The sequence below is a fragment of the Mastacembelus armatus genome, chromosome 19 (genome assembly GCF_900324485.2).
Source record: "Mastacembelus armatus chromosome 19, fMasArm1.2, whole genome shotgun sequence".
NCBI classification, from domain to species: Eukaryota; Metazoa; Chordata; class Actinopteri; order Synbranchiformes; family Mastacembelidae; genus Mastacembelus; species Mastacembelus armatus.
Window position 1 is genome coordinate 19,508,588 of NC_046651.1, and position 16,537 is coordinate 19,525,124.

At 45.5% G+C, this 16,537-nt stretch overlaps 2 protein-coding genes and 1 non-coding gene across 5 annotated transcripts in view; 2 read left to right on the plus strand and 1 right to left on the minus strand.

The window, feature by feature from the left end:
* Nucleotides 1–2,118, plus strand: part of LOC113135820 (cGMP-dependent protein kinase 1) — a 28,023-nt gene extending 25,905 nt beyond the window's left edge. Inside the window, 7 exon segments of the mRNA XM_074933703.1 lie at nucleotides 10–27; nucleotides 29–64; nucleotides 388–551; nucleotides 636–758; nucleotides 842–904; nucleotides 991–1,057; nucleotides 1,426–2,118. Coding sequence (XP_074789804.1) covers nucleotides 10–27; nucleotides 29–64; nucleotides 388–551; nucleotides 636–758; nucleotides 842–904; nucleotides 991–1,057; nucleotides 1,426–1,524 — 570 coding nt within the window. The 3' untranslated portion in view covers nucleotides 1,525–2,118.
* A 2,247-nt stretch (nucleotides 2,119–4,365) lies between these two features.
* Nucleotides 4,366–16,491, plus strand: LOC113135898 (protein FAM13C-like). Of its 3 annotated transcripts, XM_026316237.2 has the most exons (14): nucleotides 4,366–4,399; nucleotides 4,822–4,909; nucleotides 7,370–8,699; nucleotides 10,406–10,730; nucleotides 11,397–11,538; nucleotides 11,740–11,821; nucleotides 11,985–12,054; nucleotides 12,306–12,423; nucleotides 12,638–12,721; nucleotides 12,870–12,965; nucleotides 13,209–13,420; nucleotides 14,701–14,802; nucleotides 14,894–15,013; nucleotides 15,126–16,491. In XM_026316237.2, exons 3-14 carry the CDS (start codon nucleotides 8,492–8,494, stop codon nucleotides 15,160–15,162), a joined length of 1,596 nt encoding a protein of 531 aa, XP_026172022.1. In that variant the 5' UTR covers nucleotides 4,366–4,399; nucleotides 4,822–4,909; nucleotides 7,370–8,491; the 3' UTR covers nucleotides 15,163–16,491. The 3 variants fall into 3 exon arrangements, with proteins under 3 accessions (XP_026172022.1, XP_026172020.1, XP_026172021.1); XM_026316235.2 differs by lacking the exons at nucleotides 4,366–4,399; nucleotides 4,822–4,909 and adding an exon at nucleotides 6,361–6,570; XM_026316236.2 differs by lacking the exons at nucleotides 4,366–4,399; nucleotides 4,822–4,909 and adding an exon at nucleotides 6,361–6,564.
* On the minus strand, nucleotides 6,033–6,140 carry LOC113136050 (U6 spliceosomal RNA). The gene has a single exon (XR_003296225.1). It is a non-coding gene; the product is annotated as a U6 spliceosomal RNA (small nuclear RNA).
* Nucleotides 16,492–16,537: the final 46 nt, after the last annotated feature.

Genomic DNA, 16,537 nt, shown 5'->3' on the forward strand with positions numbered 1-16,537 from the left:
CTCATATACAGAGACCTGAAACCTGAAAAACCTCATTCTGGACAGCAGAGGATACGCCAAGCTGGTATACACACACACACACACACACACACACACACACAGTAGGTGTTTCCCTAAAAAGTTTTCTGAATGAGCTTAGAGTCATTGATCCCAGCTGGACTGGTGTCTCAGGACACTGGACTGCTGTCCATCCTGCAGCAGGTTTGGACTCATCTGCAGCTCAGATACATGTTTGTAGTCCTGACTGGTTCCCACAGTGGGACGCTCGATGATCAATGGCCAGGAAAGTGTGAGCTGCTGCTGTGATACAGGACTGAACTGGACACGGATCCACAGGAGCCAATTTCATGTTCATGTGATGAGATGATCCGTTTTTTTCTTTTCCAGGTGGATTTTGGTTTTGCCAAGAAAATTGGTTTCTGTAAGAAAACGTGGACGTTCTGTGGGACGCCAGAGTACGTCGCTCCAGAGATCATCCTCAACAAGGGTCACGACGTCTCAGCGGACTACTGGTCTCTGGGAATCCTGATGTACGAGCTGCTGACTGGCAGGTGAGGACGTGAGCAGGGGAGGTCGAACAGAGTTCAACAGAATCTGACTGTTCAGTTTCCTTTAGAGTTTCTGTGTGTCCCCAGTCCTCCATTTTCAGGTCCAGATCCAATGAAAACCTACAACATCATCCTGAGAGGCATCGACATGATCGAGTTTCCCAAAAAGATCACCAAGAACGCCGCCAACCTTATCAAGAAGCTCTGCAGGTAGGGGGCGCTGTGCGAGCAAAGCCACACTGGTACATGGCCCCAGAATAAATGTCTGAAGTCATGACTGTTTGTGTCGACAGAGATAATCCATCAGAGAGACTTGGAAACCTGAAAAACGGAGTCAAAGACATCCAGAAGCACAAGTGAGCTGGGAGCGGAGCTGTCCACATACTTTTGACCATATTATTCAAAGCTGCATCAGATCTGACTTGTTTCTCTTCTGATTCAGGTGGTTTGAAGGTTTTAACTGGGAGGGCCTGAAGAAAGGAACTCTGACTCCACCCATAATACCTGACGTGAGTAGAAACCCACAAAGCCTGAAACGCCACAGAAATTACCACACCTCAAAATGTCAGTGCACATTTGGTAATGTCTATCCAGAGTAATAGACAGTAAGTTTTCTGGTGAATCGATAGAGAAACTGTCCAACACCAAAAACCAAAAAGTGCCTGACAACACTACACTTGTCTGATAATACAAGTAGTCAAACCACAGCCAAGGCCCGGGCACCTTTATCATGAGGAGCATTGATGAGAAGCAGCTGAAAGCTCTAAACGCTGCTGGTGTAGATGTGAAATCTGCAGATTGTCCTCTGATGTCTCAGGAGTTTGACTGACATTAACTTTAAATCTAAGAGATAAGCTCTTTGTGTCCTTCTGTCCAGGTTTCCTCTCCGACCGACACCAGTAACTTTGACAGTTTCCCTGAAGACACGGACGACCCACCGCCGGACGACAACTCTGGGTGGGACTACGACTTTTAAGGTCCTGCCCACAGGCTTAAACCCAAACTCCATGGTGGGCGGCAAAGTCCAGGTCTGGGAGGAAGAGGACTCACGACCAGGCTGAAAAAACACAAACTTCAAAGGAAAAGGACTGGAGGGCTCTGGCCGATCAAACTGGTCCAGTGTGTGCTCAGTAAGTGGAAAAACCTGAGCTGCCATGAACCCAAAGAGCAGTAAGGTGAAGTAGTTCCAGGATCAAACAAACAGCCAGTTTGTCCTCGTTTCCAGGACCAGGGACCTTTGTTTCTCCAGTCTCTCAGAGTAGGACGTAGGTTGTAGAAATTTCAGTGACGTCTGTCTGGTCCAAAGGTCTACAAGGATGTTCTTGACTTTTACACTCTGGGGAATTTATCCTAGCTCCAGCAGATTTTAGAGCTTTGTCAGATTTCTGCGATGTGAGTGCTCCATCTAAAGAAAAAAAAAAAAAAAAATTTTTTGCAATGCCTAGAAGGTTCTCGATGAGCCCAGAAAACTGACTCCTCCCTGAACCGGCAGCAGCTGAACTTTGGGTATGCTCTTCCATCAGCACGGCTCCTGCTTTATGGCCCATACGTTGCTGCAGATCAGCTGTTTCTTAGGTGTCTAAAAACAGGACTTCAGTCCAAAAACCTTGACCCTTCTTCCCAGTTACAGCTTGTTCTGTCACAGCCTGCAAAAATATCCGAGCTCCTTCAGCTCAAAGCTGTGGAGCAGTGCAGAAAAGCTGGTTTCACCGTGAGAAACAAACCTGAACGAAGCTGAACCTGAACTTTGGGAATGTTCATCCGTCAGTACAGGCCTTGTTTTCTGTCCTAGATTATGCTGCAACACCTCCAGGTACTTTGATGTCATTGATCTGCTGCTTAAACCTGGGAGTGAAGCTGCTGCATCCTCAGGGCCTGAGCCACAGCAGGTTCCCTGGTTTTAGACTCGATAATCAGCCGGGGGAACTTTTCTTTGTGGCTTCTACTTTGTGGTAGTTTCCATGTAAATGCACCATTTAAAACCAAGTGAGAAGTGAAACATTAAAGGCTCCGAGGTGCCTCCTGCATTTTATCCAGACTGATCCTTCAGGAGCTCACTCCCCATGGCCGTGGTCTGCTGCAGCGTAAAGTCTCTGCTCCCGTCAAGTGTCCTTGATCGCTGGGTGACACTTGACCTTTGACCCCTCAGAAGGGGATCGTCGACTGCCACTGTCTGTGCTGTGAGTTCTTCTTGTGAGATCTGGGTGCAGCTTTGGAAGTCTTTAGGGTCTGGGACTCCAGCCCCAGGCCCCCGTTGCAGGACGACCTCCGGTGCTGACAGATGAACCTCTGGGGGAAGAATTACCTGAACACACAAACTCACCCCGATGCCTTCGCTTGTCATTATCTGGAGCCTGGGGAAGATTCGTGTCCAAAGACAAACACACAGTTTGGGTGTAGTAGCTGTCGCCCTGCTCAGTGGATGACGCGGAGCTGACAGGAACATTTCTACATTTAAACTTTCCGTTCTCTCGTTCTTTATGTTGTGAGGTTTTTAACGGCAGCATGACGACTGATCTTTTGTACATAGTTGCAAAACTTCCACACACAGACACACAAACGCTCCACAGACACGCCCACTGGTTTTTATCACAGTTTGTTTGAAGGCTGAGCAGCCGTCAGGATGATTCAGGTTTTACATCAGAAGCTGCTGACAGATCTGCTTTCCCATAACCCGGTTCCAGACCCCTGAGTCAAAGCCCACGTCAGGTCCTGGTGTCGTTTCTTCAGTTTGTAGCTAACGTGGTGACGCTTGGTGAGGTTTCTGTGCCGCTGAGACCCAGCACAAAAATCTGTGATGTGCGAAGTTCATAGTGTTTGTGCTGTACAGCAGCATGACCTGCAGTCTTTACTGTTTCTGAAAGAAAGAGTTTAAAAACTGATTCCTTTATTTTTGTGATACCTGCAGTATTGATAAAGTATTTTGTGGCCTTTGGTAAAAGTAGCTGATAGTTGTGTCACTTTGACCTGAAGCCTTTGTATCAGTTTGATTTTGTTGTGATATTGTGTAAATTGATCAGCGATGTGACTGAGCTCTGCATGAAAATGTCGTTAATAAAGTGTTGAGTTTTCACCACCAGAGGGCAGAACGGAGTCGGACAGGCGACACTATTAAAGGCACAGTCCAACATTTTAGAAGATGGTCTTTCTGAGTGTCCTGGGCTCGGTTAGCTTAGCTTAGCACAAAGACTGGGGGCGGAGGGAAACAGCCTGGCTCTGTGAGTCAAAAATACAGCCACCTCCAAGGTTCCTCACATCCGATTGGTTTAATTTGCACACAAACGGAAATGTGAAAATTGTGGTTTGGAAATGACAATTTTTCTTAATTTTGCTGAACCACTTCAGTGAGGGTCAGTCAGATTCCCTGTAAAGTCCAAAAAAAAAAAAAAAGAGCACGTTAAACATGATTTGTGAAATATGTTTGTGAACAGGCTGTTTTCCACCCTGAGAAACAGCCTGTTCGGCTCCGTGGTGGAAATGAGTCGCAGTGAATTTAAAGATGTTTTGGACCAGGAGACATATTCCTGTTCATGTCGACTCTTAGTGACGATATTTTGTGGTCATGAGTTTGTGCGATGAAGCTCAAGTGTCACTGATTTATTTGTATATATTGGAAGTATAGTGCTTTCTAAAGTTTGAGCTATTGTTATTATTATTATTATTGTAGCTGAAGAAACTTTGTGACTCTCAGTTCAAATGAAGCTTTATGGGCATGACTGTTAAAACGAAGCAAACATCTGCCAAAGCAGTTTGACCTGTTTCAGAAATAAAAGCTGTAAAAAAAAAAAAAAAAAACTGCTTTGTTCCTTGTTTCAGGTTAATGTGGTGGCAGCAGGACAGCGGTCACACAGGTGGGTCTTCAGTTTTGGTTGCACATTAGAAAATAAATGAAAGATCTCTATTTAGGTCACTGCACTTTGGTTTCATTCTAATTATGGCTGCTTTATGGCAGTGAAATATTATACAGTGACATCAACCAACTGTATTTTTACAGTAGGCAAACAAACAACAGGCCTAAATAAAACTGTAGTTTGATTAAACGATGTTCTGGTTTGTGTCAGTGAGGAGGTATTTGGATTACTACAGTGTAAAAATACTCCTGCATTCAAACACTAGTGAAAGTACAGGCATGTTATTTAGACATTAAAAATAAAAGTACTGGTGGTGCAGACTGGTCCCTGTCACTTTTCTTATTGGATAATTAACACTGAAGCATTAACTTGTTGAAATGAAGGAGCTGATTTCACTTGGCCTGTTTTAACATTTCTTTCAGAGCACGTTATCTGACATGGTCCACGTGAAGTGCAGGTCACTGATGGAGAGAAGAGGAAACGTAAAGTTGTGCACTTTTGGTTTTACTGGTGTGGGAAAACCCTTTTAATGTCCAAAAACTTGAATTTGTCAAATAGACGCTAAATTAAAACTGAACCGGCCCCAGTCGCGCATCATATCTTACCAACAGGCCACATTTCTGATGGTGGGAACACAATCAGGTAATCTCAGTCGGGACTCGAACCTGCGACTTCCGGCACCAACAGGCGGAAATACAGACCTTAGAGGGTTTTTTATTTTGAAGGATATCGCCGGATGTTCGGTAAAACAAGCGTTAATGGACGCAGATGGAAATGACCGAAATATTAATATTATTAAATATTAACTGAAAAGTTATTACGAGAAACTAAAGTTTTAAACCAGGAAATGTCCACTGAGATTTCAAAGGCAGAGTAACACAACGAAGAAAATAACAAAATAATTTAGTCATTTTGATTTTCTAAAGCAACAAGGTTGTTTCCAGTCAAAAATAATGTTTACTTATTATTTCGGCTAAAGTTTACTGGACAGAGTTTGAGTTTTAAAACGTTAACTATTTCAACTGACCCTAACCCTCGGGCTCATTTACAGTCTTGGGTCAGGCGGGACCCGAACCGTCAAACTCCTGCACAGCTCGACCAGGCCCAGAAATATTTTCTGAATTTTATTTTGAAGGAATTTACCGGAAACCTGCGTTTACTCGAATCCATCGGTCCTGCTTCGGAACTCCGCTAAAAAAAAACAGCAGAACAAAAACGGGATATGATAACCGATACCAGTAGGTTCTAACAGCTTTTCTGAACCTGGTCGACTCTTTCCCACAATTCGGCAAACACAAAATCACCAGCGAAGGACGTTTTAACGTGCAAGTTTATTAACGTGTTCACGCTGCTCCTCAGCGGGCAGCGCCTCCTATCCCATTGACGTGAAATGGTCAAAAAGTAAAAGCAGTCCGGCTAGCTGCCGGTTTTCTTCGTGTCCCTTTTCCTTCGTTCGTGTCTCGGAACATTTTTTCAAACGTCCTGATATTTTCTGGGATTTTATTTTGTCTCTGCTTCTCCGGCTGCAGTACCGCTGTCCGCCTGAACTGTAGTCGTGTCTCGGCGGGGGCGCTGTTCTCCCAAAACACCAAAGTCAGAAATAAATAAGTACAAAAATTATTTTTGCGTTTTTGAAAAGTGAGAACGCTTCACGATTGTGCGTGTCATCCTTGCGCCAGGGGCCATGCTAATCTTCTCTGTATCGTTCCCAGTTTTGCATATGTGTTACATGTTGTAACACACTAATCCCTGGACCAGGTTTTCTATTTGAAGGGGGTCGGAGACTCTGCAGTTTGAATCAGGGTTTCAGAGACAGACCTGCGGACTTAACTGACAGAACAGTAGACAGAACCTTTGGAACCGGTGAACACTATTGTGTGGACTCTCTGACCCCCACACATCTCTCTGACCCAGGTCCTGGTCCTGGATCTGGTCCAGTCTTTGTACACAGACCATGATTTAGTCTGACTGGCTGAGCCGAGGAGGATTGTGGGATTTCTATGCAGAGCAGCGGTTTTTCCTCCTACAACCCCTCCTCACTCAGGATGCGTCAACGCGCTGGTTCCCTCTTTTAGCCAAAGTCAAACTTCATTCAGCTGCCCCGAGTGATCAGGGCCTGTCTACGGGTCTGGGTTTTACTCCGGTGAAGGTCTGGGGTCCCACAGGTAAAGGTAAAATGTCTGAAATAAACAACCACATCAACAGGAAATATAGCAGAGATGAACCAACAGGGCCGGAAAGGGATTTATCAAATTTGACCAAACAGCGTTTTTGTTATTTTTCACAAAAACAGTAAAAAGACGTTTGGAACCTGAACGTCACGCAGACGTTTCAGGTGCGTGCGCGTTCCTGTGGCTGGAAGTAAAACTGCTTCCTGTTTTCCTTTCAAACCACCTGTGTCAGCTCTGCTGCACACAGCACCTGTTATTTAGTTAGTTGGTTAATCAGCCAGTTCGTTCGTTAGTTAGTTAGTTAGTTCACTAATTAGTTAGTTAAACTTTGTTCTTTGTCCATATTTTCACCTGATTTCTAAACGGAGTCTGGCAACTCGTTTTCAAACCGCTATCGAGAGCAGTTTGAATAATGGCCCCTGTGCCGTGAACACACCACACACACAAACAATAAACAATAGTACATGCCAGCCCCTGTGCCGTGAACACACCACACACACAAACAATAAACAATAGTACATGCCAGCCCCTGTTCGTAGATTCCCCTTCATGTGCTATTAAAACCGTCTTTACGTCATCAACACCACAGTAAAAATGTCAGGTCGTCGTCACACCGGCCTCCGTGCACGTTTTTACCGCTGCAGGTTTAGCTGCACTTTTTGGATAAACTGAGTTTAACACATTTTATGTGCATCAGTTCAGATCAGCGTTGTGTTGGACCAAGGTGGTTCAGAGTCCTGCTCACTGTTGTTTCATACATGAGGAACAATCTGAATTTTTTTTTCTCTGGCTCCACCAGCAGGTCCAGGTCTCCAGTACCAGCAACCACCTAATGGATGACCACAAAGTCTGGGCCAGACATTCATGGTTCCCAGAGGGTGAACACCGTTGAGCTCCTAAACTGCCACACAGACACTGAACTGATCCTGGATCGGGTCTAGGACCACATATGGAAGTGGCCCAGATCTGATCAGAGAACATGTGGTTTGGTCTGTTCACACATCAGGTGGTTTCCACTTCAGCTGTGATGTGGACGCAGACAGAGAGAAATCCCTGCGTCACTTTAATGGGAGTGAGAATGTGGTGGATCAGTTAGTTTGAGCCAAAAGCTGGAGCCGTTTAGGTGGATGTGTGAGCAGTCGCACGTAGCTACACCTCCTCCTCCACCTCCTCCTCCTCCTCCTCCTGAGTTTTTTATGAATGAGATTGTTAGACAGTGATGTCAGCAACAAGCCCATCCCCCACCGATGCGGGAAAAACCTCACAGTCAGATTGAGGCGTCCTCGTGCTTCCCATAGGTGTCTTGCTCTCTCCCACCCCCGTTCTGTGCTAGCCTGATGAGTAATCCAACCAGAGAGGGAGGGTGAGTGAGAGAGAGGGAGGGTACCAGCGCAGCATCAGCATCATCACCATCATCATCATCAGTGAACGTGCAGACCGAGAGGATGAAAATTCAAACAGTTCCAGCTCCTCTTCTACTGCTGAGCTCAATCACACCGTTGCTGGCTAATTCCTGGCTAAAACATGAGAAGAGAGAGAAAAAAAGACGTGTGATGTGTTGAGATGCATGTGGAGTGTACCCGACTAATCCCTGGACAAGCCGAACAAGACGGAAACATCATGGCTCATTTCACAGGATGGTTTCTGAAAAATCTGACTCACCGTTTGGATTGTGGAACAGACTACTTCCTGAACAAGCCTTCTCTTTAGATAACATCCTCCTGATGAAGTGCAATGCGTCTGTGCCACACCTCCACATGTGGTCTCTCAGAGGCTGAGGCCAGGCTAATATCTGGAGTTATTGAGCCATAACAGAACCTCACCTCCCTACATATCCCGGTGCCTGGACAGTTTTTTGTGGTGAAAGTCTACCTTCAGCCCCCCCTGGGACCAGGCTAATCTCTGGACCAGTGTATCTGGCATGTTCTGTTTCTGCCTGCAGAGTTCCCTGCTGAAGCTCCAGGTGGACGGGGGCCCCTCGCTGGCTCCGTCCCCAGAGGAGAGCCCCTCTGCCCTGGACACCAAAGAGCAGAAAAGCCCCAGTGGACTGTTCGAGTTCGGAGAAGGGAAGGAGGCGAAGATACTAGCTCTGTGCCACAGCACCCCCGCTGACGAAAACAGCCCGCCAGGTGACTTCACCTGTGTCCACACCTGTCTGTCTGTGTCTACACCTGTCTGTCTGTGTCTACACCTGTCTGTCCACACACCTGTCTGTGTCTACACCTGTCTGTCTGTGTCTACACCTGTCTGTCCACACACCTGTCTGATTAACGGACCTACCTCAGTATTCACACAGGTGATGTTGAGGTTGTTTTTTGCCTGCAGCTTCAGTCGTGGTCTGCGGTTCCAAAACCTTCTGTTCTTCATGGTTCCATCAATTTACTGGGGTCACATTTTGACTTACTCATATTTTCTCCGTGTTGTTATTTGTGTTTGTTTTTTGTTGTAGTCTACCTGCAAAAACATCTGAAAATACATGCTGGTATATTTTGCGCCCTCTGGACAACAACATATAAAGTTGTATCCATGAGCCCACATGACAGTTCCATTCCCTCTGAGGGGAACTCACTGAATGCTTCTTATTGTTCCTGTTTTATTCCCGCTCAGACACAGTCACTGCTCTGGTTGCAGTAAATGTAGTAACGTCGTCCGTACGGGACAGTAACTTATTTTAGAAGCGTTGCTGTTTCTGGTGAGTCTGCTTGTTTTGCACAGCACGCCACCTCCTTGTTTCCCTCCTCCAGCTGCTATTTATAGCAGAGGCTGCAGACATGAACCACTGCAGCACGTGAGTCTGTTCCACTTCGCTGCTGCTGAATGGGGGGTCTGAGGTCTGGGAGGTCTGAGCGCACCCTGCTCATTAAAGCCCAGCACCTTAATGATTTAACAAAATAACAACCTGGTTTTAATTTAAGCTGAAACTATCAAGCAAATCAGCAAAACATTATTCTGTGACACCAAACCACTTTCTCAATGTGGGTTATGGTGTTAGTCTATATCAATTTGTTCTCGAGGTCACTAAGGAGGTTCTTCAGGTCCTTTAGGTTCTGGTGTTCCCTGAGGATGTTTCACTGAATGTTATAAATGGCGACTGTTCCTTCTCAAAGTCCTTTAGGTCGTTGTAGTAATCACTGAGGACCAGTGGGTTCTTTAGATGGTTCTAGTGTTGATTATGTTCTAAAGGAGGTCTGCCCTGTTAATTTCATCAATGGGTCTGATTCATCAGTGAGCTTTGAGCCTCACAGCTTCCCATCCCTCTGAGTCATGAGCTCTGAAAAAAACAAACCAAGACTTTCTGTCGACAATAAGACGGGATTGTTTCAGTTTGCTCCTCACAGGACAGTCTACGTTTGTTACCGGAGCTTTCAGTCCATCCCATGGGCTTCTGCAGCAGATGGACACGCATCATGGAGGTGGTTTAGAGACCATCTCTGAACAACAGGTCCATTTATGACCACCTGTTATCAGGGTCGTTATGTGATGCCAGTTAAACGTTTCCGTGGCAACTAAACTACTGCACCTATAGAGGAAGGCCATGTGATGTGGTTGAAAGCACCAGTGTTTTTTTAAGGTGACTAATATTTATTTCATATTTCTGACTATGTCAAACTGTTTCATATCTGTTTCAAGTCTGTTTCATATGAATTTACAACGTGTGTGTGTAAGTTTTTGAGATTTAATAAAGAAGCTACTCTCCAACAAAACAGATTTTGGGAAGAAAAAGTGAAAACGTTTCATTTTGTTTGAGGTAAATATGGTCCGAGGTGTATTTTGTTTTGCTGTGATGTCAGAAGTTGACTTCCTGTTAACAGACCCCTCCCTGGTGTGTTTACAGAGCAGCTGCATGTCCTGAGCAGACCCCCACCGTCCCCCAGACACCAGCCGTTAACCTCCATCCACCCGGGCCAGCAGCCCCTCACCCCTGACGGAGCGCCGCCCCCCAGTCCTCCCCACTCCCCCTACTCTCCGCAGAAAGGCAGCCCCACAGGTGAGTGGGGAGGCGGAGAAAGTGGCGGTGGGGGTGGAGCTCTCCTCCAGCTGCTGGCGGGCGGCCCCAGCCCCCTGCCCTCCCCTCGCTGCTCCAGCCTCAGCCACAGCCTGAGGTTCAACTCGGACCCCGACACTGCACCGTCACCGCCCTGCAGCCAGCAGTACATCCTGTGAGTCTGGTTACTAGTCGGTATATTGTCTATTGTCTGTTTGCATATGCTATTTACCTGGTCACCTGTCCGCTATTTACACACGTTTGTTTACATGTAGGTCTGCTTACCTGTCAGTTTCTGTTTGGCCTCTCTCTGCTACATCTTATGTAATCCACCCATCTCCTTCTTCCTTCTTCCTCTTCTCTTCTGTATTTTCTGACCCACGGCCTGAAGCTGAGGGTTCACATTGTGTTTGTGACCCAGTTTAGTCTTTGTGTGTCTGCTCGGCTGCCTCCTTTCAACACAAGTCACTCAGTTTGCTCCATCAGCATCAAAACACACTGGAGATTATTCCCCACACTACTGCTCATTACAGATCAAATGTGGAATAATCCGCCGCTGGAAATAGTCCCTGACTATTGACCTGTTTCTTCCTGTTTGTTTCATAAAAGCTACACTGAGCAGCTGCTTCAGGAAACTACAGAGACTTTGTAAAGGAAACTATAAGGTGTTTTTAAAGATCTTTAGCAGGAACCAATGTGTTGACATGTGAGACCTGATGCCACAAAGAAAAACACAGAATAACATCAGACATTTGCTAAACGGGAAAAGTCAAAAAGGCTGCTTGGATCACAGCTCGGATTTTTAAACTTCATCTTGTTGTGTGTTGGTTTTCGTGTTCAGATCTCGAGCTTGGGGGGACAGGACCAGTGAGTCTGAGCACGAGTGCCCGTCCTCTATCCCATTCCTCAGCAGACAGATCCAGACCCTGAAGAAGAAGGTCCGCAGGTTTGAGGACCAGTTTGAGCAGGAGATGAACTACAAGGTAAATAGAGTATAGAGTTGGGAGCAGGACTGTGGTCCACACCCAAATCCAGAATCAGGTCTAGACCAGGGGCAGGGCTAAAGAAGGTCCAGGCAGGTGTTCAAGCGTTTTGTTTGTGCAGTAAAGAACAGCATTAGCTTTAAATTTCATGTTCAGTCACAGTCATGGTGCAGATTATTTCCTGGTGTGTTTGCATTGCAGCCGTCACACAACGATAAATACTCCAACCCTGAGATGGTGCGAGTGATGGGGGAGCTGGCGAAGGCTCGCAAACAGCTCAAAGGTAAAAATCTCACCTGGATAATTCATTTATCTTTATTTCTCATGTCAGTCAGTAAAGACAAACAAACGCCTTCGCATGTTAAACGTTGGTATTTGTTAAAGTGGCTCTCAGAGCATCACTGCAGCTGGTGCTTCAGCGCTGATGTGTGACTGTCTCTGTGCAGAGCTGAGACTCAGAAAGTCGGTGTTCGAGTCGACGGACCAGGACGGTCCAGAAACCAGCAACACCTGCAGGTGAGACAACACATCCAGTACAGACCCAGTGAAACTGTCAAACTGACAGTCCCATGGTGGTACAGACTGGTGGATGATGCAGGTTCCAAAGACATGTCCCTAATCAGTTTATTGATTTTATATTATTATTGGAAAGATTTGATTTGAGGTGGTTCAACTGTGCAGAGCACTTTGTAACTTTGATACAAGCTCTGCAGGTTCAGTAGTGGATTATTGGTGCAGCGTGTTGTGTTTGTGGATGTGTCCCACAGGTCGGACTCTGGGCATCAGGCGTTGGAGCACAAGCAGACTCTGGAGGAAACGGTGGAGTCTCTGTTCAGGCGCCTGAGAGAGAAGAGACAGGCTCTGGGTTTGTCCGACAACATGAAGGTTTGTCAGTCTGTCACACAAACTGAAACTCCAGCATCCACACCAGAATCACCGGTTCATCTCCCTTTTAGACCTTTTCTGCACTGACCCAGTTCAGACAGTGGGTTCAGTAACTGTGAGTCAGGATTAACGTTGGTGTGTGTGTGTGTGTGTGTGTGTGTGTGTGTGTGTGTGTGTGTGTGTGTGTGTGTGTGTGTGTGTGTGTGTGTGGCAGGAGATGACTCAGGCTCAGATGGTGTTGGAGAAGATCACTCTGCAGAAGTGTCTGCTTTACTTTGAGAGCGTGCACGGCCGCCCGGTGAGTCTGCAGTGACCCTGCGTTCTTGAAGTATATTTTGAAGCTGATACTTCTTAACTTTGTCTTGCGACCCAGTATTTTGTGCTGGGGTGTTGAGTCAGTTACCTCGTGTGTGAGTTTGTCGTCTCTGGTTGTGTTTGTGTTGTAGGGAACGAAGCGGGAGAGGAACCTGGTGAAGCCTCTGTACGACAGATACCAGATGATCAAACGTTTACTGTGTGCCAGCCCCACCATCACCACTATAGTGAGACACACACACACCTTCCTCCCGTTTAAGTCTTGTGTTAGACTGCAGGTTTAGATGTTTGTCAGTCAGGTCACAGGATAAACTGCACATAAATAACTGACAGGTGTTGTCTTCAGGTGTGTGCAGGTATCAGGTAAAGTGAGGTGGCTGCAGCTCAAAGTGCTTCACAGAAGACAAAGGCTAAGACGATATAAAAAGTCAAATGAAAAAAACAGCCTGTTGTGTCACCGTGTCTCTCAGGAGGAAGAGGATGGTTCTGATGAAGATTCACTGAGCTCGATGACGGTCCAGGAACTTCCTGTCCCACCTCTGCACAGAGCAGCACGAGCAACCGCCGGTGAGGAGGACAGCGACCGGGACAGCGACCCAGCTTTCGTGTCCCCGTTAGACGAAGTGAAAGCTGTCCGTCAGCAGCCTGCTCTCACCACATCCAACCTGCACGAAGCCTCCAGGTGTGAAAAGTACTTCAAATTAGAAGTATATAAGGTAGTTAACGTCAGCTACCCGGCGGTACATAAAGTACTTCAAATTAGAAGTATATAAGGTAGTTAACGTCAGCTACCCGGCGGTATATAAAGTACTTCAAATTAGAAGTATATAAGGTAGTTAACGTCAGCTACCCGGCGGTACATAAAGTACTTCAAATTAGAAGTATATAAGGTAGTTAACGTCAGCTACCCAGCAGTATATAAAGTACTTCAAATTAGAAGTATATAAGGTAGTTAATGTCAGCTACCCAGCGGTATATAAAGTACTTCAAATTAGAAGTATATAAGGTAGTTAACGTCAGCTACCCGGCGGTACATAAAGTACTTCAAATTAGAAGTATATAAGGTAGTTAACGTCAGCTACCCAGCAGTACATAAAGTACTTCAAATTAGAAGTATATAAGGTAGTTAACGTCAGCTACCCAGCGGTATATAAAGTACTTCAAATTAGAAGTATATAAGGTAGTTAACGTCAGCTACCCAGCAGTACATAAAGTACTTCAAATTAGAAGTATATAAGGTAGTTAACGCCAGCTACCCGGCAGTATATAAAGTACTTCAAATTAGAAGTATATAAGGTAGTTAACGTCAGCTACCCAGCGGTATATAAAGTACTTCAAATTAGAAGTACATAAGGTAGTTAACGTCAGCTACCCAGCGGTATATAAAGTACTTCAAATTAGAAGTATATAAGGTAGTTAACGCCAGCTACCCGGCGGTATATAAAGTACTTCAAATTAGAAGTATATAAGGTAGTTAACGTCAGCTACCCTGCGGTATATAAAGTACTTCAAATTAGAAGTACATAAGGTAGTTAACGTCAGCTACCCGGCGGTATATAAAGTACTACAAATTAGAAGTATATAAGGTAGTTAACGTCAGCTACCCGGCGGTATATAAAGTACTACAAATTAGAAGTACATAAGGTAGTTAACGTCAGCTACCCAGCGGTATATAAAGTACTTCAAATTAGAAGTATATAAGGTAGTTAACGTCAGCTACCCGGCGGTATATAAAGTACTTCAAATTAGAAGTATATAAGGTAGTTAACGTCAGCTACCCAGCGGTATATAAAGTACTTCAAATTAGAAGTATATAAGGTAGTTAACGTCAGCTACCCAGCGGTATATAAAGTACTTCAAATTAGAAGTATATAAGGTAGTTAACGTCAGCTACCCGGCGGTATATAAAGTACTACAAATTAGAAGTACATAAGGTAGTTAACTGTCCTCCACCTGACGCAGGTCTCAGCTGCTGCAGTGTCTGCGGGAGACGAGAGCAGAGAAGAAGACGCGGCGTAAAGCTCTGCGGGAGTTTGAGGACGAGTTTTACCGTCAGACTGGAAGGTGAGCGACTAAACTTCATCCTTTTGACTTGATTTTAAATTCACGTCATACTTGGTTTGATGCGCTTTGACACGTCTGTGTTCTGTGACAGGATCTGCCAAAAAGAGGATCGTACTCCCATGAAAGAGGAATACCAGGAATACAAGCAGCTCAAAGCTAAACTGCGGCTCCTGGAAGTCCTCCTCAGCAAACAAGACGTCAGGACGACCATGTGAGATCTTTCCTCCTTAAAACCAGTGTTCTGTTACGTGGAACTCAAATGAGACTTCTCACTGCAGAACATTTGGAAAAATACAGTCTAAATACTTTTTTTATTTCTGAAGTGTAAAAAGAGACCAGACCTCAGCCTGTACTGTCTGATGTGCCAGTGTTCACCAGCATCTCACCTTTGTCCACCTGCATCTTCCAGTCACGTGATTTCATAAACTCCAACTCTCCAGAGGTACACGTTGGATTGAAAGGACCAAACCTGAGGCCTGTCTCAGACGTGTGCGGGACTGGCTTCCTGTACATGATGTTGGCAGGTTAAGGCGGCAAGATATTGAACCTCCGTTCCAAAAATCAGCACGACCTGAAGAAACTAAAAGTTTTAGTTTAGCCCAAAATGTGGAAGCTGTAAAGTTTACGTTGCATTACCTTGAGGACTGCTCCATGTTCGCTTGATTTCCCTGCACCGTCTGCAGCGTGACAGTCCCAGCAGCACACTGGCTGTTTAAATGTCACACTGACGTTCTGCTTGTTTGTTTAACCGATGGTTTAAATGGCGTCATCGTCTCCTTGTAACCGTGAAGTTCTGAGAAAGCTCCTCAGAAAAGTGACCTGAGCATGAAGACGTTTGATGCAGTTGACGAGGTTCAGTGTTCAGTCCTTTTGTAGACTCAGTATAATGTGGAGAGATGCATATTTATATCATAGCACTTTATGTTGAAAAAGGGAATTTATTTTTATCCAAAGACTAATTTTAAAGTGCAGCGTGGCCTGTTTCTGGAGGTTCTGTTGGTCGGATCCATCACAGTCTGCACGTCACAGCTGGACATATTTGCGTTGACATAATCCGGCACACTGCGGAGCTGTCAGGAAACCTCCTGCGGATAATCTGCTGAACGTCCGTCGTAGAAAAGGGCTCCCAGCAGACAAAGGCAGCGTGTTCTGACTTTCCTGTGTCTTAAACTTCAGCCCAAACCGCAGACGAACAAACCGCCTGTGTGTGTTTGTCGGGTCAGAACACAACAACAGAGTCTGATGCATCACTAGGTTTTATGAGAAAGATAAAGAGGTTGCACACATGTGATGTCCAGTGCTGGGGCCTTTTCTAGGACGAGACTTCAATATAACATGAACATCATTCAGCCAGCGATGGCGTTTTTCATCGCAGGACAAAAGGAAACAAATCAGTGAAAAAACGAAGTCGTTTCTAGCAGAAATCACCTGAAACCACTGGAAACACAAAGAGGTGAAATGTTTTGTGTTTGCCTGATGTCTGTGTAAACTGTGTCGTCGTGTTTCAGTCAGAAACCAGTGAGGCTGCATCTGCTGGTTCTCTGCCCTGAGCTGCCTCTCAGTGCACGTCGGTGTTTTCAACCTCTATATGCTGGACTGGATAAGAAAAGTCCCCGTGCCGTCCAGTTCTGGTTTGCTTGATGCATTTCTATATGTAAAAGTTTACAATAAATATTTTTGCTATTGACATAGTGCTGTCATTTGGATTCTGTTGAGTCTGGGTTTCTTTGTGGTT